The following is a 25,740-nucleotide window of genomic DNA, read 5'->3' on the forward strand; positions in this document are numbered from 1 at the left end:
CCGATTCCTCTGAGGAAGGACCTCCTGACTCAGAGACGGGGCACCCTGTGGCACCCGCGTCCCGATCTATGGAACCTCCACGTGTGGTCCCTGGACGGGATGCGGAGGTTCTGAGTGATCTCCCGCAAGCGGTCGTAGACACCATCACTTCCGCTAGAGCTCCTTCCACTAGGAGTCTCTATGCGTTGAAGTGGAACCTGTTCGTCGAATGGTGCGCCTCTCGCCGAGAGGACCCCCGATCATGTTCGGTCGGATCCGTGCTTTCCTTCCTGCAAGAAGGGTTGGAGCGAAGGCTGTCTCCCTCCACCCTGAAGGTGTATGTTGCCGCTATCGCCGCACATCACCACGCAGTTGAGGGTAAGTCCCTGGGGAAACACGATCTGATCGTCAGATTCCTGAGGGGAGCGAGGAGATTAAATCCTCCTCGCCCTTCCTCCGTACCCTCTTGGGATTTGACCCTGGTTCTCACAGCTCTCCGGGGTCATCCCTTTGAGCCTTTGCAATCAGTCGATCTGAAACTAATGTCTCTTAAGACGGTTCTTCTGGTTGCATTGGCTTCCCTGAAGAGGGTAGGGGATCTGCATGCATTTTCGGTCGACGAAACGTGCCTAGAATTCGGGCCCGGCGTTTCTCACGTCATCCTGAGACCCCGGCCTGGATACGTGCCCAAGGTTCCTACCACTCCCTTCAGAGATCAGGTAGTGAACCTGCAAGCGCTGCCCTCGGAGGAGGCAGACCCAGCCCTAGCTTTGCTCTGTCCCGTCCGCGCTCTGCGCGTTTACGTGGATAGAACGCGAAGCTTCAGGACCTCAGATCAGCTCTTCATCTGTTACGGAGGCCAGCAGAAGGGAAAGGCTGTCTCCAAGCAGAGGATGGCCCACTGGATAGTGGATGCCATCGCCTTGGCGTATGAATCCCAGGGCGTGCCTTGCCCGCTCGGGTTGAGAGCCCACTCCACCAGAGGGGTGGTCTGGTGCGCTGGCTCATGGCGCCTCGCTGACAGATATTTGTAGAGCTGCGGGCTGGGCGACACCGAACACGTTCGCTAGGTTTTATAGCCTACGTGTAGAGCCAGTATCTTCACGTGTACTCGCATCCACTAGTCGGTAGACGTGTTGTACCTGCTCTAAGTGTCGGCTTGCAATGCCATTCCCGCCACTGGCCGGATACGTGCATACTTCACTCCAGTCGAGTTCCCCGCTTGGCGAACCCTGTCGAGTTCCTCCGCCTCCCCCTTCGGCTCGGACATTGCGGAGTGTCTGATGCCAGGCCTACATCCGTCGCTGACGCTGTCTGTTGGCTGGGGCCCATATGTCGTGACCCCTCTACGTGAGCGGTCCCATATGTGCAATTGTCCACGGTTTAAAACTCCCTACGGGCCGAGTCCGTGTCTTTCCCTTAGCAGAGCCAGCTCTGCTGTCACCTGTCAGATGAGTCTCCCCCTAACCAGGTGGAGCCATCCCAGGGACTCCATATGCGTACTGCCCCCCGGGCCAGTCCATATGTGTATTCCCACGTAAACTCCTCCCCCATTGGGTAGGTAGTGGTCTCCGCAGCGTCCCTCACGGGTTCGCTTCCCCAGTGTAGTCTAGTTTACTAGTGGGTAGTGGTTAGACAGCAGTAGACCCTCTCGGTGTAAGCGCGCCCCCTTCACCGTCAGCCGGTGCTATGGGCGGCTGAGCTTGCGCTGGGCACTGGAAGGGGTTTCGTAACTGTGGCGCTTTAGTTGGGATCCCAATTCGTCGGTCACTACTGACGTACGTCGAACGTGACCGACTGAAAGGGAACGTCTCGGTTACGTATGTAACCCTCGTTCCCTGAAGGAGGGAACGGAGACGTACGTCCCGTCGCCACAGTTTCTGTACCCTCGCTGTAGTGCGGACACCAGTTGTCTCCTCAGCGAAAAACAGAGTGCGATTGCATCCGCTTCCTATTTATGTACACCTGTCGGGGGCGGTGCGCATTATGCAAATATCGCACGCCAATTCCATTGGCTTGTTTTAGTTTACACGAAGATGATAGGGCTCTCTAAGCGATATCCCAATTCGTCGGTCACTACTGACGTACGTCTCCGTTCCCTCCTTCAGGGAACGAGGGTTACATACGTAACCGAGACGTTCTTTAAACAAAATTAAAAAAAATTGCACATCAACTTCTTTTTCAAAAGCATCAGTGAATGTTTGCAGCTTACATAATAGTTTTGTCTGAGTCCCTCAATTGTCCTCAATGTGAAAAGATGTATCTCAAAAACATACAGTCACTTTTCTGAAGAACAGAGCTCAGTTTAACTGCTCAGAACAAACAAGTGACTCATGAACAACCATCACAAAACAAACAGTCGTGGATCATTCAGGTAACCACACAGTATTAAGAATCAAGGGTATGTAAACTATTGAATGGGGTCATTTTTATAAATTCTGCTATTTTTTTCTTATGTGGACTTTATGTAAACAACTGTTATGTGAAATACTTTATTAAGGACAGTACTAAATAAAAAACAACATGCAATTTTCATGATCCTTCTTAATTTGTTAAAATGATTAACATTTTTGCAGATTCTGCAAGGAGTATGTAAACTTTTGAGCTCAACTGTATATACACTATATTGCCAAATGTTTTGGGATGCCTACCTTTACGTGCACATGAACTTTAATGACATCCCATTCTTAATCTGCAGGGATTAATATGGAGTTGGCCCACCCTTTGCAGCTTCAACTCTTCTGGGAAGGCTTTCCACAAGGTTTAGGAGTGTGTTTATGGGAATTTTTGACCATTCTTCTAGAAGCGCATTTGTGAGCTCAGGCAGTGATGTTGGCGAGAAGGCCTGGCTCGCAGTCTCCGCTCTAATTCATCCCAAAGGTGTTCTATCGGGTTGAGGTCAGGACTCTGTGCAGGCCAGTCAAGTTCCTCTACACCAAACTCGCTCATCCATGTCTTTATGGACCTTGCTTTGTGCACTGGTGCACAGTCAAGTTGGAACAGGAAGGGGCCATCCCAAACTGTTCCCACAAAGTTGAAATTGAAATTGTCCAAAATGTCTTGGTATGCTGAAGCATTAAGAGTTCCTTTCACTGGAACTAAAGGGCCAAGCCCAAACCCTGAAAAACAACCTCACACCATAATCCCCCCTCCACCAAACTTTACACTGGGCATAATTCTGTCAGGCAAGTACCGTTCTAATGGCAACTGCCAAACCCAGACTCATCCATTGGATTGCCAGACAGAAGCGTGATTCGTCACTCCATAGAACACGTCTCCACTGCTCTAGAGTCCAGTGGTGGTGAGCTTTACACCACTGCATCCGACGCTTTGCATTGCACTTGGTGATGTAAGGCTTGGATGCAGCTGCTCGGCGCACTGTTCTTGAGCTAATCTGAAGGCCACACGAAGTTTGGAGGTCTCTATTGACTCTGCAGAAAGTTGGAGACTTCTGCACACTGTGCGCCTCAGCATGCGCTGACCCCGCTCTGTGATTTGCTGTTGTTCCCAATTGCTTCCACTTTACTATGATACCCCTAACAGTTGACCGTGGAATATTTAGTAGTGAGGAAATTTCACGAATGGACTTATTGCACAGGTGGTAACATATCACGGTACCACGCTTGAATTCACTGAGCTTCTGAGAGCGACCCATTCTTTCACAAATGTTTGTAGAAGCAGTCTGCATGCATAGGTTCTTTTTTTTATAGACCAGTGGCCATGGAAGTGATTGGAACACCTGAATTCAATGATTTGGAGGGGTGTCCCAATACTTTTGGCAATGTAGTATATATTATGCATAGAATTAAAGGGTTAGTTCGATTGTAAACATGGAAGCGCTGCACTACCTGTATGTGTTCTACATCAACTGCGTAGGAGATTGACATGGAAGAGGAAAATTGTTGAATAAAGTTATTTTTGTTTGTTTTTTGCGCACAAAAGGTATTTTTATTGCTTAATAAAATTAAGGTTGAAACACTGTAGTCACATGGACTGTTTTAACGATGTCTTTAGTACCTTTCTGGACCTTGAAAGTGTTGGTTAAATTGCTGTCTATGGATGAGTCATATACCTCTCGGATTTCATCAAAAAAATCTTAATTTGTGTTCTGAAGATGAACGAAGGTCTTACGGGTGTCGAACGACATGGGGGTAGTAATTAATGACAACATTTTCATTTAGGGTAGCATTGTTGCCCCACAACAAGACAGTTTCTGATTTGAGTCCCAACTGAGTCAGGATGCTTTCTGTGTGGAGTCTGCATGATCTCCCTTTGTTGGTATGGGTTCACCGGTTTATCCCACAATCCAAAGACATGCACAAAAGGTGAACTGACACTAAATTGTCTGTATGTGTGAAGGTCTGTGTTTGCCCTGTGAGGGGCTGCCCATGCATCCAGGGTGTTTCCTTGCCTATGGCACAACCCACATGGAAAAAACCTATATAAACATATATGTTTCAATATAGGTTTGATATAGGTTTTACATATATGTGACATATATAAAATTGGCCGTTTTCCTATATTATATGTACATTTATGTACATATATGCACACATATATGCACACATATATGTACACATATGTACACATATATGTACACATATATATATATACACATATATGTACATATATGTACACATAATATAGGAAAACGGCCAATTTTATATATGTCACATATATTAAAAACCTATATCAAACCTATATTGAAACATATATGTTTATATAGGTTTTTTCCATGTGGGACCAATTTCACGTGTTCGTGTAGCGGTGTGTTTTCTGCGTTGTGTCGTAATCAAAGACAGACTGCGAAAAATCTTGCCATCAGGTCCTCACTTTATTCTGTATAACACAAATGGCAATATATGAGGACTTGTGCAGCATACAAACAGCATGCGGCAGCAACGCACAATGCTGAGAAAGAGAGATATTAAAAGTAACTTAAGTAAAGAAAAATAATCAACGAAACATCTGAATGTACATCACAGAGGGGTTTTGGATTACAATCATACAAATATATCATGTGAATTCAGCTGTTACATGAAACATGGCCTTAATTGAATCACCGCAAAAACTTTGTGCGACCTACCGCTGTGATGTCTCATGCAGACTGGGAAGCAGCAAAGTGCGTCAACACCCCAAGTCAGCATGGCGGCAGGAAACCCCAAATATGGTCATGGCAAGTGGAATCACAAAATAATTGTCTAAATACATAACTGCTACATTCGCACATACATAAGTTCTTGCATAATTTTTTTCGTTAATTCTTAGTTTTTGCCTTGATAATAGAAAATATGAGCTAGGCATCATGTATGACAGTCAAAAATGAGATATGAGCTACAAAATGACCAGATCCTGCCATTAGCTATATAGAAGACATATCTTGTATGTATAGGGCATATATATGGATATGAAGAAGCAATATAGCATATATGCAGTATATATGCGCATATATGCAGCATATATATTCTCATATATGTGCATATATGCAGCATATATGTACATATACACTGCATATAGGTTTCATATATGCGCATATATCCACATATAGGTTCTTTCCATGTGGGAAAACTCTGGGACACACTCAGCATCCTCATGAGCGGTTTTAGAAATGGATGGATATTATTATAAATCTAACTTTTAAGTGGTGGAGAACACTTTTTTTGTTAATGTCAAGGGCCATGTGTCCAATCAGCTGTCAAAACTGTCCAAATTAGGCAGATGCTAAAGACATCCTTGTTGTTCTTCTTTATAAATAAAACATAAATATGACCCAGAATGCATTAAATTATGTGATCATTATGTGTTTTGCATGGTGAATTACTGGCTAATGAACTGGCTAATAAATACATAAAATCAAAACTCAAGAGACTAAATACTCAAGTTATGTAGACAAGAATCTTACGTTTTTATGGTAATGTAAATAAATTACCATTAATAATAAATCAACATTAACATATATTGGTATTTTAAATATATTATACTTTTTGATGTTGATTTTAAGGACATCTTTGCTTTTAAACAATTTCGGTAGTGTGTTGGGTCACCACTCAATGTCCAATGTAAAATCTGTGTCCTGCAGAAAAACCTGCTGAGAATTATGTATCTAAAATGAAGCCCTTCTTGTGTGAGTTTATGATTGTGTACTATACATATCTAACTAGCTGCATGTTATCTTTCACCAGTTTAACGTCAACAAGACACATCCTCTCCAAATTCCTCCTTGACAGGACGGTGTGACTATATCCAGAGCCCTCCACTTCCTGCTCAGGGGCACAGCTGTTATAAGAACCTCTATTTAACCAGAGATGAGCTCATATCCTGGTAATCAGGGCAGAGGGGGAGCTGCTAAAAACAGTGCCCCAATCACCAACTGGATCAGTGCCACTGGAGTTCCGCTCTAACACTGCCGTATCTGTCTGGCTAGCCTCATACATGCCACACATCCCTTCAGCTCTCTTCAATCTTCAGGGTTTAAATGTATCACATTTCTCAGACTAAGAGTACTATTCTGGGAACAGTTTGTGTTTGTCAAATGTAAATAATTATATGATCAGTGGATGAGGGTTCAGGTTCAAAACACAGGCATGAGAGACTGATATTTTCAGATATGTTCCCCAGATAAGGCTGTCTTTGTGTCAGTATTAAAATTACAGGCCACAAAACCTGGTAGATGGAAAGAGACAGAAATTTCAAAGATGGATAGAATGTTAAAGGAAAGAGAGTTGATAAGAGAGAGTGGTTCTGCACCACTCAGCTCTCTTCAACTATATTAATATTCCACACCAAGAGTCCACACTCAAGGTTATTCTCACTCTAAATTGCTGAAGATAAAAAAAAGCTCTTCCCTATTAGCATTTGTGGGTAAAACCTGGCTAATCTTATTCACACTTATCCCTCTCGCTGTGACATCCTGGCCTCTGTTTTCACGTTTTTTCTCCCCAGAAAGGTCACAACCTCATTTTCATGGTATTTTCTAGCTTAAATCTGCTTACAATGCACAGTTTCTGAAAAATAAGTACTGCATCAATGCACAGTTTCTGTAAAATAAGCACTGCATCATAGAATAATCGCAAGTTCCCTATTTTATTAAAGCTTGTATATATGTATGTATGTATGTATGTATATATGTATATATATGTATATGTACAGTCAAACCAAAAATTATTCAGACACCTTGAACTTTTCATTCATTAATACCATAAAAAAATGGCAATAAAATATGACAAGATCTCAGAGTTAAACTGAATCAATTAAAAAAAAAAAAATCTTAATTATGTCAGGTCAGGTAACACTTAAGCAAATCACCAATGAAATCTGACAACAACTGTCTCATAAATTTTGTTTCTAAACGCTTGAATCATGACAAAAAAAACTGTATTTTTCAGGCTGGATCAACCTAATGTGCATGCGCAGTCCTAAATGCTCATCTCTTGTGCCTCATTTCGGAGGCACGCATCTGACTAACGCGTTTCTATAGACTTTACCAATCGGCGATTGGCTCTTATTTAGAAGGCGGGACTTATTCCACCATATTGCGCGTTGCACTTTCTCCCATTCATAATAATATGAGTGACGCGTCTTGTGTTATTCTATAGTCTTTGATCACTTTTGGTTCCAATTTTTATGAATTTTACTGGTAGTCCACTGTATGAAGAATTTTTGGGTATAATATGTCACAGTTTACTTTATTTTGCTATTCTCACTTACATAAATGAACTATAATGTCCTGCACTCACTACTAAAAATATATCAAAAATATCACAAAAATGTCTGAATAATTTTTTGGTTTGACTGTATATATGTAACAGAGGCCAGCTAGTAGTCCTCTCATCTCAAGAGATGCTCTAGCGACTGACGTTAGAGGTTGCAGCCTTTAGCCTCCTTGTTAGAGCGACTCCCACGCCCGAGACCCGCGCATTGCGGGGCGAGTAGGACCTGGGTGAGGGGTTAAACACACACACACACACATATATATATATATATATATATATATATATATATACACGCACAGTGTAAATACTGTGGCAATGAGATTGGGGCGGGACTACTTGTTGGTTCAACCAATGACAGACAGGGGAGTGTTTGGAAAACCTGCCTGAAAACAATCATTACTTTTCTGATGCAGAGATTACACCAAAATTTGTGCTGGTACATGAACTTTGCCACAAGTATATTAGGGCCTTTATACTTATCATGCAGACTTACTTTACACAGACTTTAAACTTTTCATCACTTACTCACCCACATAATTTTCCAAACCCGTATTTTGTTCCATGAAACACAAAACTAGAAATTTTGAATAATGTAGGCTACTTGTCATCCTTTCCCCTCACTTCAAAGAGTGGGGAATGGAGATTTCAAGCTTGAAAAAAGAAAGAAAGAAAAGCGAAGCATCATAATGTAAGCAGTATAGAAGTAATCCATTTGACTCCAAGCCTGCTGAAGCTGTGGTCTGATTATCTTTACTTCTATTGTTAACTGATGCGATTGTATCATTGACTTAAACTTGAGATCCAGGTCAGTCTGATTCAAATCAACCATACAGACAGTTCAGTGAACTGGATCAAACAATTCATTGATTAGGTCTGACTCAAAAGAATGATATGAGTGATCTGACATCTTTACTTCTCTTATAAACTATAATCAATGCAATTCTTATTCACTTTCATTATATTGGAAAGAGTGGCCAAGATTTTTTTGAAAAATTCGTCTTGTGTTTTTCTTTGGAAGAAATCATTCTTGGTGTGAACAAGCAGGATCTTCATTTTGCGTTACATTAACAGGTTACAGAAACTTTTCCATTAAGAGGCAATATTTGCAATTCAACTTAAGTAGGCAATAACATGAGAAGCACTAGGAATACAAACAGTTGGTTACTTTAAGATTGGATAATAAAAGTCTAATACACAGCATGAACAGAAAAAAAGCATTTTTTCTGCATTTAGTGTTGGGCCAGACTTTGTAGGGTCTGAGCATTTGAGATGGCTTGACATGTGAGCATCTCTTTAACAGGGGAACTGACACTTACCCATGCTGGAGGTGATGTCACCGTTCTCAGAATCTGTGCCGTGGTTATTGCCATGGTAACTATTCATCACCTCCAATTTGATCTTCTTCTTCATGGCTTCAGCAAGCGTGGCAGCTGTTAGGCCTGTCAGAGTTTTAAACAGAGAGAAAGAAAAAGTGTTAATTCATAATCATTCAGTTTTCTTTGCCTTTTCCAAAAAAAAAAAAAAAAAAAAAAATCTATCACTTCAGTTGCCTAAATCTTGTGAGAATATGTGAATATGAATAATTGTTAACAGATTCACCTCACTGCTTTTCCATAAATGTGCTTCATTCAAATGCTTTTGTGAAGGCAATTATGAATATTTCACATCCTATAATTGAATTTGACAGAAGAACACACTGGCACTGAAACATTAGATGATAACAACAGGTCTATTATTACCAACAGCGTCATCCCAAAGCTACACTCACACTCTGTCCCACGTCACTGTTCTACAGTCAGTCAAACTACATACCTCTGTCTACTAACATCAGACACCAGCTTTGAACAGCAGGTCCTGGATCTGTTAAAGTTGAGATCTGCTTCCCCTGTCATACGCTGATAATTCAAGCTGCCTGGCACCTGCCCATTGTCACAAGTCTCCAATACCCCTTGTTAAGTATGTTTGTGTGTGTGTGTGTGTGTGTGTGTTTGCCCCCAGTGCACACATGTTATAATTCAATTAAAATTAGATTAGCTTCCCTTCATTGCACAGAGAGCTGCTTCTAGTCACGCAACTCAGATGGCTACTCATCTCTTTCCTCTTCCACTAGCTTTAAAAAGATCTCAGTAAGTCAAAATTAAGGCAAGTTTTTTTTTTCTTTTCACTTTTTCCATGTAATTTATTGTAATTTTAATTTTATATGTATTATATTTTTTTTCTTGAATATGTTCTCTGTAACAAAGTGATATAATAATAACAAATCCGTTTGCAGAACTTAATACCTAAGAATACCTAAATTAATACCCTATGAATACCTAAATTAATTAGGTATCATGAACTAACAATTAACAACATTTTAAAGCACTTATCAATCTAGGTTAATGTTCATTCATTACAATACTATTGTTTATTGTTAAATCATTTTTAACAATAACATTTCTGTCATTAAGTACTCACCCATAAGACCTTCGTTCATCTTTGGAACACAAATTAAGATATTTTTGATGAAAAAAAAAAAATCGAGTTTTTTTTATCCCCCACAGAAAGCAATGAAATTACCACATTCAAGGTCCAGAAAAGTAGTAAAAACATTGTTAAAATAGTCAACGTGACTACAGTTTTTTTTTAGATCTAGTCACAGTTACCACTGTACCAGAACTGCTACCTCTAGTTTTGTGGTTTGAGCACAACCCAAATGTGCAGTTTTTGGTTAATTAAGGTAACAGATGAACAAGTATCTTAGCTTTATTCATTTATTAAATAACATTGCATCACCGTTGGCTTGACTTACTCATTCATACAGACAGTATTTGATCGGCTCCTGTACATTGTTGTACAAGCAGGACAATTTGAAAGTCACACTTTCTAGTAAAATACAGTTATTCATCCCAAACACTGACTTTGTAAAAGCATCCATCCAGTTCTGACACGTTTAAAACCCATCCTTTTAAAATCAGCGCTCTAGTCCGGGCAAACCGTTCTGAAATTTAACTTTTGCTCGCTGGCATTTGGCTGCGATGCACAACAGTTATGTGCAAATATGAGGCAAGCTCTGGCAGCGAGCTTTAGGAGTGGGGTGTTTTTTTTCTCACTCTCTCAGTTGCTCTCCAAATGCTTTCACTAAATGTCAAGATCAGAGCATGAAAGCCAAGGTCCCTTTTCAGCCTGTGAAGAGGACGATATCAAAGCATTCCCCACTCTCGGTCTGCAATCCACTCAAAGAGGGAAAAAACTGTCCTCTCTCTCTTTCTCTCTATCTCCCTAGTGGCCTTTGAGTTTCCATCTCTGTGGCTGACATTGATAGTGTGACCTCTGCCGAAGATAAAAGAGGCCTGTGCTGTTGAGCATTTTCTTTCTCTCTCCATCACCTGCTCTTTCTAAACGAGTACAAATGTGCGGCCCTTTTTGGGGCTCTCTTTGAGAAGTTGCAACGAGCAGACTGAGCACGCACACATACACAAAGAGAAGGGCAGCTTAGAAGTCGGGCGGCAATTGTGCATTTAGCTTCACATGCGGAATGGACATAATTTGTGACGCTTTAAATGATACTCTCTTGAGCAAGAGGAGAGCTGACACCACAGAGGGTGAGGTGAACATATCTCCAGGCAAAATCTAATAGGTTTTAATCATAATATCACAACACAATAAAGGGCAAATTAGAGTTGGCAAGATGAGGTTACATACTACCTCGGGCAAACCTGCATTGTGAGTGTGGAAACAATAGCTGTGTTTTGTTGGCTTTGGGCTTTTCCACAGCACAGCATGAGTCAGATTGTTTATTTGCGTCACTTCAGATAAGTGCTGTTTAAAGTGACTGACACAGAAGCATAACAGGCTGCAACTGGTTTGTAACAATAAGCACAAGAAACCGATTAAAAAGGCAAAGAAAGGAAAGGACTGAGAACTAAATTTAGCTTTATTTTAAAATACTCTTATCCCTGCTTAAGATGCCGAGAAAAAGTCATTTGTTGATTGATTCTCCCAATAAAAAAAAAATTCCCTTTATTTCCTATTTCAGCCTCTCTATAGATGCATGTAACACCGTGGCCTAGCTAGACACGAATTGAAGACGCAACACATGATAAAGGGTATCTTTTGACCTAACCAGCCATGGCAGCAATACACGACTGGGGATACTACTTTTAGAATTTTTTGTTGACAATTCAATGATTATCTCAGTTGCTTAAATTAAACTATTGTAGTATTGTACAAAACATGTAAGTTATTTTTGCATGACCTTAATAGCAATAATGAAAGAGACAATACATAATACATACCTCAGATTTTGAAGATAACTTAATTCACCCAAAAATGACCTCCCAAAATGTCGTCCCAAACCTGTAAGACCTTTGTACATCTTCGTAACACAAATTAAACTATTTTTGATGAAATCTGAGAGCTTTCTGTGCCTCCATAGACAGCTATGTAACTTCCACTTTGATGCCTCAAAAAGTTCATAAAGAGATCGTAAAACAAATCCATATGAGATTGTGCAGTTTAGTCCAAATTTTCTGAAGAGACTCGATCACTTTATATGACGAACATAGGCTTTTATTCATCAACTCACATATCAGTTGTGGTAAACAGAAGCTCAAGCATGTTTGCTTGATGTGCGAGAACCAATGAGGTTCATTCTTGTGTGTTACGCAGCACATTAGAGCTTCTGCAAGAGGTTTGTTCTCACGCATCAAGCAGTTTTGGTTGAGCTTCTGTTTATGTTCGCTGATGAATGTTTAATGTTTAATCTAAATTAAACCTAATTATCATAAAAAGCAATTGAGTCTCTTCAGAAAATTTGGACTAAACCACTCAATTCATATGGATTAGTTTTACAATCTCCTCATGAACTTTTTGAAGCATCAAAGTGGTAGTTATGTAGCTGTCTATGGAGGGACAGAAAGCTCTCAAGGTGATGATACACAGGGCAAATTTTTGAGCAATGTTGCTGGGAAATGTTGCCATCAACAGGCAACGTGGTAAGACACAGGGCAACTAATTAGGGCAACGGACAGTTGGCAGCAACCAATCAAAGAGAAGCAAATCTATAAAGCAATAAATAGCAGAAGCAATACATACTTTATTATTAAACACTTGTTAGGCAACTCTTCAAATGTTTTCTTCATTTTTATTAAAAATAAAAGCCTTTCTAATCTGATTTGTGATGGGAAAAGGGAGAAGAGCGAGTTTGGCAAAAGGTGGATTCGAACCTGGGTCGATCGCGTCAAAAGCTACTTTCACGGGCCTACGCCACTGCAGACAATACACAGAATGCGTCTTTTTAGTATTTAACTAAAAATATTCGATGGCTATATTACAGCCTAGGTACATTAAATTGGACATCTGTTGGTATGTTAAGCATTAAATGAGGTAAATTACCTGTTTTGGGTTGACACATGACAACTTAACAGCGTAAAGAGATATAAGTTTTCTTTTCTTCGCTCCACTGCCACTGAGAGGCCGCCATCTTGTTTTAATTATTTCTGAAATCTCCAAGCCGGTCACGTGAACGACTGCTAGCATTCTGATTGGAGGATCTCAAAAAATTGCCAATGACCTATCTAAAGTATCCAGACAGAAATTTGTTGCTCATTCTCAATGGGAAAGTGCCCAAGCAACGTCACTCAGCAGCATTGCTAAAAAAGTTGGCCCATGTATCATCATCTTCAGATTTCATCAAAAATATCTTCATTTGTGTTCCAAAGATGGACAAAAGTCTTACGAGTTTGGAAAAAACACGAGGCTGAGTAATTAATGACAAAATTTACATTTTTGGGTGAACTATCCCTTTAAAGATAAAAATAAAGTTAAAACTTTAAACTTTATATGAACAACCGAGTGTATTCTATGACAAGGATTGTATCAATCACTGAGTATATATTTTGAATAATGTTAAATTGGTTCATTTTTTATTAATTTAATTATTTTGTTGCAAGTGTGAGACAGCAGTGTGCTTATGGGAAGATGCACATGCTCATCTGATTGGCTGTGATATGTGATTGATTTTGTTGCGTCTTGTAGCCTTTTCGCATCTGTTGTCAACAGACAAATTGCATGTCGCTGGAATTTTACTATGTTGCATCTGTTTAGGACACAGTGTAAGTCTTCATCTAAACGATTAATTAACTACTTCCTTTTCCTATTCTCCTTTCACTTTTAATTATGAATCCTGATTTGATCATCTTAAATTCTGCTGTTCTCATTTTAGAAGGAATGAGATTTGTTTGTTATGGCAGTAACAGTGAGGTAGGAGCATTTCCTCATTTTCTTACCAGTGTGAGACATCATTCCTGAGGACATGAGTCCAGAGACGGAGTGGGGCAGGACGTGAGGGCTCTCGGGTGACGTCACACTCTGGGTCCTTTTAGGAGGTCTGCCAGGTCTGGAGCTGAAAGATGAAAACAAAATGTCAGACAAGCATTTCATTTTGGTTACATGTAACAACCCATCTAGAAGCTAATAAACTGCTTGCACATTGCAAGTTGCAGTGTAGACAGTTTTGTTGATTATAATGGGAATGCTGTAGTTTTACTGCATCACGTCACTCAAATGAAGAGTAGTCATGCTACAGAATGATTAGAAACTAACAAGTAGGCCTGAGGTTAGTTGTCACACAGGGAAGTTGTCAAAAGGGCTATATCACAGTAACTATATGTTCTCAAATGTCTAATTATATGTGTGTATTCTATTGCTGTGGTTTTGTATGCTGGTTTCAAACATATATTTTAAATTGTTCTTAGTAATAATAAAAATAATAATAGTTTAGTGATTTCTGTCCTCCAAACTCATCATATTTAGCTTTGGTAAACAATGGATAATTAAAAATAAACTGGGATAGTTTGATATTTTAATTTAATTAAATTTTTGTTACTTGAATTGTTTTACTTTTTTTCCTGTTTAGATTCTGCTGAAAAGCTGATAATAGGTTGTTCCACTCCCAGTGGGGCATCTTGTCAACTTCTATTCAATTAATTATATTTTTACTCCATATCACAATAATGGTAGAACCTTTTTTTTTCTTTTTTTGTCTCCTTTTTTTTTTTTTTGGTAGCCAAAGTATATGTTTATAAATACATGAAAAATGGTCACTGGAGTAAAAAAGTGTGACAACTAGCTATTTAACTAACTATTTATTTATTTTCAAAAATGAAGGTATGATTAGCACACACATCCATTTTTGTTCAGAGCCAAACTAATCTACTATGCATACTTGCATGCGTCAGTAAATACTCTCAAGGACAGTCTTTTTTCTGCCATCTCTTGTACCCCCTCCCGTCTCTTTTTTCTCTCTTTCTAATTAGATCACACAGTAGACTCATCTCCCTTTTCCATAATCAGCCGATTTTTTACTCATGTATAATGCATGCTGCGCACCTTGTTACCTGCTCTTGTGCATTCATGTGCAATTTAAATTTGTTGAGTTTACGGTACATGTGCTAAAATCAGCCACGGCTCTCTGTAGCACACACAAATACCATCTGCATTAACTTGAGGTGTTTATCTAGACAACCAGGTTTACCTAATTGAGTCTAAATAGGATGGGAAGTAGGTTATGGTCCATTTTCACCTGTTTGACTTAACACGGTACACTTTTGATTGCTCTGACCCTCCGCGTATCTCTATCTGTACCGACTGAAGAGGGTGTCAGATTTTAGAGAAACCTTTAATGGAAAGCATTCACTTTTTTAAAAAAAAAACTTCATCATTTAGCTGAGTATTCTAGAAAAAAGTCCTCTATTTCACACAGAGCCGCTGCTCACACCTCCCCCAGTGCTTGTGAGCGCCAATCATCCTTCATAAAATATTAAAGTCCCCACCGTTTGCCCTTTTAAAATCTCCCTCTCTCAATTCCCTAATTGTAGTGTTTCTTTATCTGTCCACTGCAGAGAGTAAATAAATGAACAAAATAGCTATTTTATCACAGCGCCTGACCTTTGAAATGGGAGAGGATTATCACAGGTTTATTTCTCACCCCGTTCTCTCACCCTACACACACACACACACACACACAAAAGGAGTCAGGACTGGTCTGTGTGAGATGATGACTGCTGTTGTACACGTGGATGAAAATGGGCCAGACATGATGCTCATTTTTGTCTGGATCTATTAATTTATTCAAAAATAGTTTACAATGAAATTCATACATATAATAACTTGATTACACCTCATCTATAATGAAATGTTTTGCACTTCTAAAATAAAATAGCTTTTAATTTTTTAGGGGTCTTTAAGTAAATAATGCTCCCAGTAAATGGGAATGTTCTCAGAAATGTGGCTAATATTCTGGCAAGGTTTTCTCAAAGTTATGAACAAACATTCTTCCAGTAATGTTAATATAATGTTTGTTCAGAGTTATCTGGTCTTTAATAATGTTCTCAAAATGTTAGCACAAAAACATTATTTATTCCTTGTTCGTGGAATGTTTTTTCTGATAGTTTTAGTTGGATGTTCATCTACACTCAAAAAAAGATTTTTTGATGCTGTTCAGTTTATTTAAACAATTTATTTTGATTCAACACCATTGTATCAGGTTTCTGGTTTAAATGTGATTCATTCATGTTAAATTGACTTGAAACAATCACTCTTTGACTTAACTTGATGTTTTCATATTGGAATAACATGTTTCAATCAAGTAAACCCAACCAGGATTCAATCAAACAGGATTTTCACTTCCCATAATGCTTTGCAAAGGTGCTGAACTGGGAGAGTAAATGTTGAAATAAAGTGTTATTTTAAGCAGTTTTTAGGAAGATGAGAAAATGGAGAGACTTTTTAATGTTTACTGTTCTATTATGTTGGTATTTAAAAGTTTCTGTTAATTAATAGTTTTGGGGTTACCATTGTGGTGAATTGTTGCACTTGTGCTTGGGTTGAGGACCTGCTAACAAACTTCCAAATTACTTTAATAAGAAAGTAATTACTGTGGTAGTGCTCTGGGTTGCATTTCCCAAAAGCATTGTAAGCCTATGTTGATTGTAAAACCATTGCCACCAATGGACTTATGATCAATTTAGGCTTTACCATGTTTTTGGTTAAGGCAGTTTAATTTAGGATGAATCCAGTATCACATCTAGATTTCTAATACGGAACATCACAGAAGTTATATAAATCACAAAATTAAACAAGAAGAATTAATTGTAAAATGTATATGAAAACAATTTTTTATTTATTTATTTATTTATTGCTTTTTATTTATTTTCCAAAACATTGCAAATTAGTTGGGCTGACACTATTAAATTAAGCTGTGCCCAACCATAGTAAATAAGTTGAATCAACCTTAATAAATTAAGCTGACCCAACGTAAGTACATTAAATTGGAATAATGCTGAAATAAAGCAACTTAATTATGTGGAAATCCTTTCCATGATTTTTTTATGTTCGTTCAAAGAGTTATTTTTTTGAGTGTAACATATTTGTTTGATTCCTATAGTAACATTCCCATAATGTTAAATGATAAAATGGAATGGGGGAAAAACACAAAACAGGAAATGATATCATAGAGAGGACCCCTGCAGACACTTATAACTGTGTGACAAGGTCAATAAGGTTATTTCAGATTGTAAAATGTGACACAACTCGATAAAATCTTAATGATATTTAATTATTTTTTACTGGGTTACACCACCTGACATGTTTTTGTAATTAAACTTTAAGTTTTTCAAAAGTTTTCAAAACCATATGAAATAACATGAATATATTTCTAAGAGCACATTTCTAAGAATTTGGCACCTGTTTTTTTAACCTCCTTTAACGATTTATCCTTTTCTTTTTCATGGACACTATTATTGGCATTGACCCAAATGACAACAGCATTTTATTTCATCTCATTCTATTGCACTTCTTTCTTTCATGAACTCTCACACACTTGCACACACACACACATCTTATCTCTGTTTCCAGATATGAGATCCTGCTGGATGTCCTTCTGTGGTCTTTTCCTTCTGTGGTCTTTTGCACAGTTTTCCTCTTTACAAACAACCAATTAAAACCCATGCGGCTTCATGTTTTATACAAACACATGCACATATCCGCGCAAACACAATCATCTTCTGATTCTGTTTACAATAACAGCATACTCTGAGAGACGCGCTAGAACGTTAGTGCTAATGACGCAGTTCTGCTGAAGGACTGTCTTCTCTCTTCCAACAGCCATGCTGAATGCCTAACAGGCTGACATTTTTAATAATTCCTAATGGGGCGATATTTTAATTAAACTGATACTGATGGAATCAGATTAAATGTGGTTAAGCCGTGCAGCGGAAATGACTCAAGAAATTCAAAGAGAGATCAGAAGATAAGGCACCATTTTAACTCTCTCCCTCTCCCTGTATGATTCATTAACTACGACCCCCTTCCGTTCGCAAAATGAAGAGTTTTTTTATCACTGCAATTTTTCTAGATACTTCATTTGAGAGGACAGATGTGCACAGGAAACAAGACTTAAGATTAACATGGTAGTCTATGAAAGAGTGAGTCAGAGGGGGAGAGAGAGAACAAAAATGCAATGTACAACTCAGGGTGCCTTTGAGGACATTTAATTAAAATCTAATCCTGCATTCATTAAGGCTCACATAAATTAAGCTGTCATTCATAAGATTTATGGATTCTCATTTGCATACCACATACAATTCATCAATTACTGGGGTATGAAAGGGGCACAACCCCCTCTGGGCTGCCCACTGCCACACAAACAAAAGAGGGGGGAAAACAGAGAGAAACAGAGGAAGGGGGGTCTAATTCTAGTGTTTTCCACTGACAAACATTCAGATGTACTTTTCAATTATTACGTCCAATTGAAGCTGTAAATAGGGACTGATCTGTGTCCACGGCACAAACAGATAAGAGAGGGCGTTCAGAGCACGAGGTACAGTATTTCTGAGAGGAAACGGATTGCTTTAGATTACAGAAACAGAAAAAAAGGAACTAAGAGAGACAGATACCTCAATCCCTTATCTCTACAGTAACTACCAGTTTCACTATAAAGCTGTCGTTCTGGGTAAGCTGGAGAAAACAAACAAATCAAAAAAGAATGAGATCCATTTTAATATTCAGGGTTAATGAAGCAAAGAAAAAGACACTGTTTTTGTGTGTGTGTGTTTGTCTACCCATTAGCAGAGACGGTCTCTTTCTGACAGGTGAATTTCATCTGGTGGAGAGCTTTTGTCAAATAAGTTTACATGATCTTCCTGCTTTAGCATTGAAAAAAAAAAAAAAACAAATCAAGAGTTTTTAAGACACTCCTGTTTTGCATTATAGAGGGTGTTTAGCTAGTTTTTATAATTGTCACCTTGGGCTTGCTCAGGTAAGGTTTAAAAGACAATTTATATTCAGTAATATTAATCATTTGACTGTACTGACACTATCAGATGAGAACAAATCTTGAACTGAATGACACTAGATAATATACTATTGTCTTCTGTAGGGATGACTTTGAAGTTTGCAACTTTGACATTTATTGAAATGAACTGAATCAACACTTAACTAAATTAAGCCAAATGACACTATTGCCTTCTGTAGAGATGTCTTTGAAGTCATCTCATAATTGATAGAACTTTGAGACTGGCTGACACAGTTATTGAACTGAACTGAATCAACATTGAACTGACTCAATGTGAATAATGACACTGTTCTTCTGTAGAGGTGCTTTACAGCTGAATTTGCTTCATAATTGATGAATTTTGCAACATTAAAGGGTTAGTTCACCCAAAAATTATTATTTGTTCATCTTCGGAACACAAATTAAAGGAGTGATGAACTGAGAAATCAAAATTTCCTTGAGCTTTTGACATATAAGAGGTCATCATACTTTAAGAATATCCTGTAAGTTTTAGAGTTGAAAACTTCATTGTTAGTCCAATAAACCAAGCAATAAACATGCCGTTGAGGATTGCAGTGCCTGAACTCGACAGTAATGCGACAACATGTCAGTAACTGTGTTAAATCTAATGCCTGATCTGATATTAATGATTCATGTACAGTCAGATGATCTTTGTCTGTGTGTCAGTAAATCAAACTATATAAATTATATAAAGAAATCGATCAAAGAAAGCCCCCTTTGTAATCGTTGGAGCAGCGCACACTGAAGCTGTCAATCAAACGGCGTGAGTTTATCAGTGACTGATGCGCAAAACTCCCGTTTTATTCAACAAATCTTTTAGTTATATCGCGTTTGCACTGTTAGTGAAGATGAAAGCATTTGTTAGTGTGCAGAAATTGAATTGCAATGACGAGATCACTGCTTTCATTCACTCAACATGTCTGTGATCGGCTACAATGTTCATCTCTGCAACCTTTCATGCCGCGATCTAAATATAATGCCACAGATCTAAATGTAATGCAACACTTTTCACAATTAGTTAACCTTGAGAGTAATAGTGTAATCTGTAATAGTAAAAACGTGCTAAAAGAGAGAGTAATACTTGGCTATTTCAAATGTAAAGATGTCAGCCAATCACAGCAGTGGGCGTTTACACTGAAGTCTCACAGCAGACACGCCCCTTAAAACAGAGCGTTCAAACCAGAGGCTAAAATCAGGGTAGGAAAAATGCCTATTATTTAGAATTTATGACAATTTTGGATGTAAAAAGCATACTAACATTATAAGTGCACCCCAGGAAACATTATAAAGCATTAAACCAATGCAGTTCATGACCCCTTTAAGATATTTTTGATGAAATCCAAGAGGTTTTTTTTATCCCCCATAGAAAGCAACATAATTACCATCATTCAAGGCCAAATAAAGACATTGTTAAAGTAGTCAACATGACTACAGTGGCTCAGACTTAATGTTATGAAGTGTCGAGAATAGTTTTTGTGCGCAAAAACAAAACAAAAATTATTCAATTTTATTCAACAAATTCGCATAGACTACCATGTTCGCAGATTCTGTCATTCTCCTATGCTGTTTACGTTCAAGATCTACGTCAGAATGCGGGCTCCTTATTGGCCGACTCCTGCATCATGTGAACAGCTTCTGCCAATACTGAGCCGGTGTTCTGATGAAGAACCTGGAAGTGCTGAACAAAAACAGCATAAGAGAATGACACAGAAGAAAAGAAATTGTTGAATAAAGTCGTTATTTTTGTTTCGTTTTTGCACACAAAAAATATTCTCATTGCTTCATAAAATTAAGTTTGAACCAGTCATGTTGACCATTTTAACAATGTCTTTAGTACCTTTCTGGAACTTGAAAGTGGTGGTTAAATTACTGTCTATTGAGGATTCTGAGAGCTCTCGGATTTCATCAAAAATATCTTAATTTGTGTTGAAGATGAATGAAGGTCTTACGGTGTGGAACGACATGAGGGTGAATAATTAATGGCAGAAATTTCATTTTTGGGTGAACTAACCCTTTAACACCGCTATTTTCCTGTTTATTACTGTGAAGCTTCTTTGAAACAATCTGTATTGTATTATAAATATAACTTGACATTAATTACACCTGACATTTAAGCTAATATGAATTGAAGACAACTTGAAACAAATGGAAAAACATTTAGACGGAACTGCCCTTTGATGAAAAAAGCCCAGCTGAAAGGATAAGAGCAAACATCCTTTATTCTGGGCTCAAACAGGAAGTTCCTTCATGATGGGGCGTAATCGGAGCTCTTATCGCAGTGAAAGACTGAACCCAAATAGTCCACTGTTTGTGTTTCAATCTGCGGCTCTCTGTGATGAATGAAATGTAAATAAGTGTTGTGGCCCCTGCAGGGGGACGAAGAAAGAAGGGGAGAGAAAAAGACAGACAGAGACTTAACATCTGTCCACACACACACACACACACACACACACAGAGAGACACTTCAACATTCTTGTTCCCAAAGCATACGTGCACACACACAAATATCCACATGCACAGGAAATAACAGCAATGGAAAAAAAAAAAACAGTACTGTAAACATTTTACAAACAGACTGCTTCCTCAATCAGACATATACATCCACACACAAACAACCACACCAACAAACTTCAAGAAGATCACTCAGTGAGTCAGTTAAGATTGTGTGTGTTAGAGTAATATTGTCTTTGACATACTTCAGCAAGCCAGCTTGCCTTTTCAAGCCTGATACATTATAAACAAAAAATCATATCATACTCATAACAGATTATACTCACAATTAAAACAAAAAATGATTGATGAAATTATATTGAATTTACAAAGCTCCAGAGCTTGAGAGTCTATCAGTTTATATTAAACTGAGGATCATGTAAACACACTGAAATGTGTTGATGAGAAAGTCTGTGAAAAATGTATAGTCTGAAAACCTAATAAATGTAATGAACGGAATTGTTAGGATTGTGTAGCCTAGCCAGACACACATGGGGCGGAAATGAATGGTGAGCAAAGGATGAGTGTAATGGACTCATTTAGGAGTTGTTGACTTGTCTTGTATGTTAGTAAATATGTACCATATGAAGTGAACCATTACACCACTGTGTCTTTCTTTTGTGTAACACATTTCATAAGGCTGTTTAAAAACATGTCAGGCTAAGCTGAAGTTCAACTAGTTTTGAGAGAATTCCCAATGAATACTGTGACACTCTCCACAAATAATGTACAAAATAGGGCCTGAAACAAAAGTTCAAAAGTTTGGGATCGGTAAGATTTTTTAATTGTTTTAAAAGAAGTCTCTTATGCGAAACATATGTGCATTTGTTTGATCTAAAGTACAGTAAAAACAGTAATATTGTGACTTATTATTACAATTATTACAACAGTTTTCTATTTAAATATATTTTAAAATGTAATTTATTCCTGTGATGGCAAAGCTGAATTTTCAGCATCGTTACTCCAGTCTTCAGTGTCACATGATCCTTCAGAAATCATTCTAATGTGCTGATTTGCTGCTCGAGAAACATTTATTATTATTATTATCCACGTTAAAAACAGTTTCAGGATTCTTTGATGAATAGAAAGCTCAAAAGGACAGCATTTATCTGAAATAGAAAACTTTTATAACATTATACACCATTCAAAATAAAAAAAAATTGGACAGAAATTAACACTTTTATTCAGCAAGGATGCATTGAATTGATCAAAAGTGACAGTAAATACATTTATAATGTTACAAATGCTTTCTATTTCAGATAAATGCTGTTCTTTTGAACTTTCTATTCATTAAAGAATCCTGAAAAAAAAACAGTACACAACCGATTATTTACTTGTTGTACAAAGCATGTAAATTAAGTTAGCATGTCACAAGTTTAAGAAACACTAAATTGTTTTGTAATACAGGGGGAAATCATGTGATCACATGGTTGCATGCTTATTATGGAACACAGTTAAATAAATATTTTGTTTTTGGTATAGGTAAAATTGAAAGCAATTTTTTGCAACAATTAAGTGGCAAGTAACAAAACCGAGCCTAGAAAGAGAGAGGATGCATTTATTTTTTATCATTAACAAAACAAAAAGCGTTCATCTTATGAAAAAACGGAATAAATGAAACTACTTGTTCTCTATTTGACAAACGTTCAGTTCAGTTAAATAAGTTCACAGGTCAATTTGATCATATTGTAACCAGGGAACAGTTCAATCTCATATCAGGCAGATGTTAAAAGGTTAATTGTAAAAGTCTATTTCGCCTGTTCAGGTTCTTGCTCCTCTTTAATTTGCTGTTATTATTGTCTCTCATTACAGAAGAATCCAATAGGGACCTGACAGGTGACATCCTATCATCAGAGGGAGGGTTATAAAGCTGCTACTCCGGATTACTAGAGGAATTTTAAGACCTATATAAGCCAGTATTTCCTTCATGTTAATGCTTTAAGAACTTTAGGATTTACCAAGCAGAGATAAAAAGGCATGTTCCCCCAAAAAAGCAGAGAGGCCAGTAAATACTCTTTTGAATCTTAGTGAAGTAACAACACACCTCGTCCTGTCTCTCTCTAGAATTACACAGACATTTATTTGTTGTCTAAAAGTAGTAGTATAGTATAATAGTAGTATAATAGTATTTGTTGTCTAAAAAGTCACCGACTATTCTTTTTAAGAATTTTTTTAAAATAACGTGCCTTCGTAATCTTGAAGCAAAATAACTTCCCCTCCCGCTTGCAATGACATCTCTTCTTTTCTCTGATGACGTGTTCACTGGCATAAGGGTGGGACAATCAGGGCCATACGCAGGGTTTTATAATTACAGAGGTCTAAAAATTGAGCTTGCTAAGGGGGTTCGGGGACATTCTTGTCTTGCCACATTGACAGTTACGAATTACATTACATGAATCACATAAATTATATATTTTCAATTCAAAATAGTGAAATTACACAAAAGTTTATTAGTTTGCATCCCTGATTATTTCTGTTGGTCATTTAACATTTCTATCGTAAAACAGCTGTCAAATATTAAATGTTTAGTTTTAACTACTTACATCTTATCTCACACTTTATGACCGTTAACTGAAGCATTGCTCTTGAATTTGCGCTCAGCAGCTTCTGTGAAAATAAAGCCCGCCTACTTTGATTTGATTGGCCATTTTGACATTGACGAGCAGTGTTAGACTGAGGCAACTCAGAAGGTTATCTTGCTGTTGTGCAATATCCTTGCAGCACCAAAGTAGTATATATTATTAGGAAATTATTTCACAACCTTTATTATATACACCGCAAAAATACCGGGAACCTCAATAGTGGGTACAGCCCTGCCAATAGCAAACCACAATGATCCAACAATCCAATCAATTCACAATGGACAAATCAAGTCCGCCCATCTTTTTTTTGTTTGGACACAGACGCTGCCGATGTGAGCCAACCCTGCAGTCTGCTTTCGTCTCTACTAGTTCGTCGGCATCAGCTTGGCGTGTTCTGGCCTTCAGACACAAAATTTATGAGAGGAGAGTATTTAACTGAATCGCGCAATGTGATTTACTAATGTTTGTGCTAGTCAATTTACTGATATTTGTGCCATTATTTAATGCCCAACAAAAGCATGTCTTAACACATATATATGTGTGTATATGTGTTTGTCAGTTTGCATGCAACAAGTTGCGCCTGTGTCGACCTACACCTGATGAGCATCAGCTCTGCTTATTTGCAACCCAGCGCTAATTTGCGCTGCTCTTGTTAGAATGCGTTGATCATTATGTAAATGACTTGACTGCGTCTATGTTCTTTAATTTGTACGTCAGCAGTAGATCACACGCAAAACTTGTCACTCCCATTGGCGTATTTGTGGATTTGCACTCTCAAGTTAATTTGCCCCGTTTAGTAAATCTGGCCCTTAATGTATTTCTTTGTTAACCCTAAAACACAGGTAAAACACCTGTAAAAATAAATAAATACAGAAAATTCCATCAATTTAACACAGTACATTGTGCCCTATTTTTACTGGGGTTTTTTTGCGTGTGTGTGTGTGTTTGTTTGTTTGTTTGTTTTTAGAGCGTAGATTGAAATGTAAGAAGCTTATTGGAGTTCTGAATGGAGTGTGTTTCCATTGCAGAACAACATTGTGGTCCGACTGGAACAAGACTAATCAAAGCCAATAACATCTGCCATTTATAGGGACAATATCTCAGCTATGTACTCACCTATATAGGACATAATTTTGTGCATATGTAGGTCATTTAACATCCCACTGCCTCTCCTCTCATCCTTTTGTCCTTCATACAATAAAAGTCCGCAACAAAAATAGTAATTTTCACACACTGGCATATAAATCACTCGCTTTTCTCTCTCTCAGTAGCTTTTGGCAGATATGGGCCGGGTATGTGTGTGTTAACTTTACCTTCTCACGGGGACTGTTTGAAACTACTGTCACTTTCTTTTGACCCTCAGTTGAGAAGAGTTGTGTAAAAACATGAGGTGAAATCAACACAACCATTAAACAGGTTAATCTTTTCCTCGTTCCTTAGTATCCTCTGTGATCTCTCCATCTCTATTTCCGTCTGTTCTCTGTATTTTGGGGAGATGCAAAATTTCCTTCCTCTGTCCTCTCTGCACTAATCAGGTCACAGGCATAAAGGAAGCTTTAGGCAAAACCTTTATGTGTTACTGCTACATTATCCTGTTCTACTTAAAGAAGCATTACCTTTAAGAGGATAGAAAAAGAGAGCC

General features: G+C 38.1%; 1 protein-coding gene across 1 annotated transcript in view; it reads right to left on the bottom strand.

The window, feature by feature from the left end:
• dachc (dachshund c) overlaps positions 1 to 25,740 on the bottom strand; it is an 82,159-nt gene that overhangs the window by 42,653 nt on the left and 13,766 nt on the right. Inside the window, exons 2-3 of the mRNA XM_048197116.1 lie at positions 13,961 to 14,076; positions 9,008 to 9,130 (exon numbers count right to left, since the gene is read on the bottom strand). Coding sequence (XP_048053073.1) covers positions 9,008 to 9,130; positions 13,961 to 14,076 — 239 coding nt within the window. The remainder of the gene's footprint in view (positions 1 to 9,007; positions 9,131 to 13,960; positions 14,077 to 25,740) is intronic.

The sequence above is a fragment of the Megalobrama amblycephala genome, linkage group LG7 (assembly GCF_018812025.1).
Source record: "Megalobrama amblycephala isolate DHTTF-2021 linkage group LG7, ASM1881202v1, whole genome shotgun sequence".
Classification (NCBI taxonomy): Eukaryota; Metazoa; Chordata; class Actinopteri; order Cypriniformes; family Xenocyprididae; genus Megalobrama; species Megalobrama amblycephala.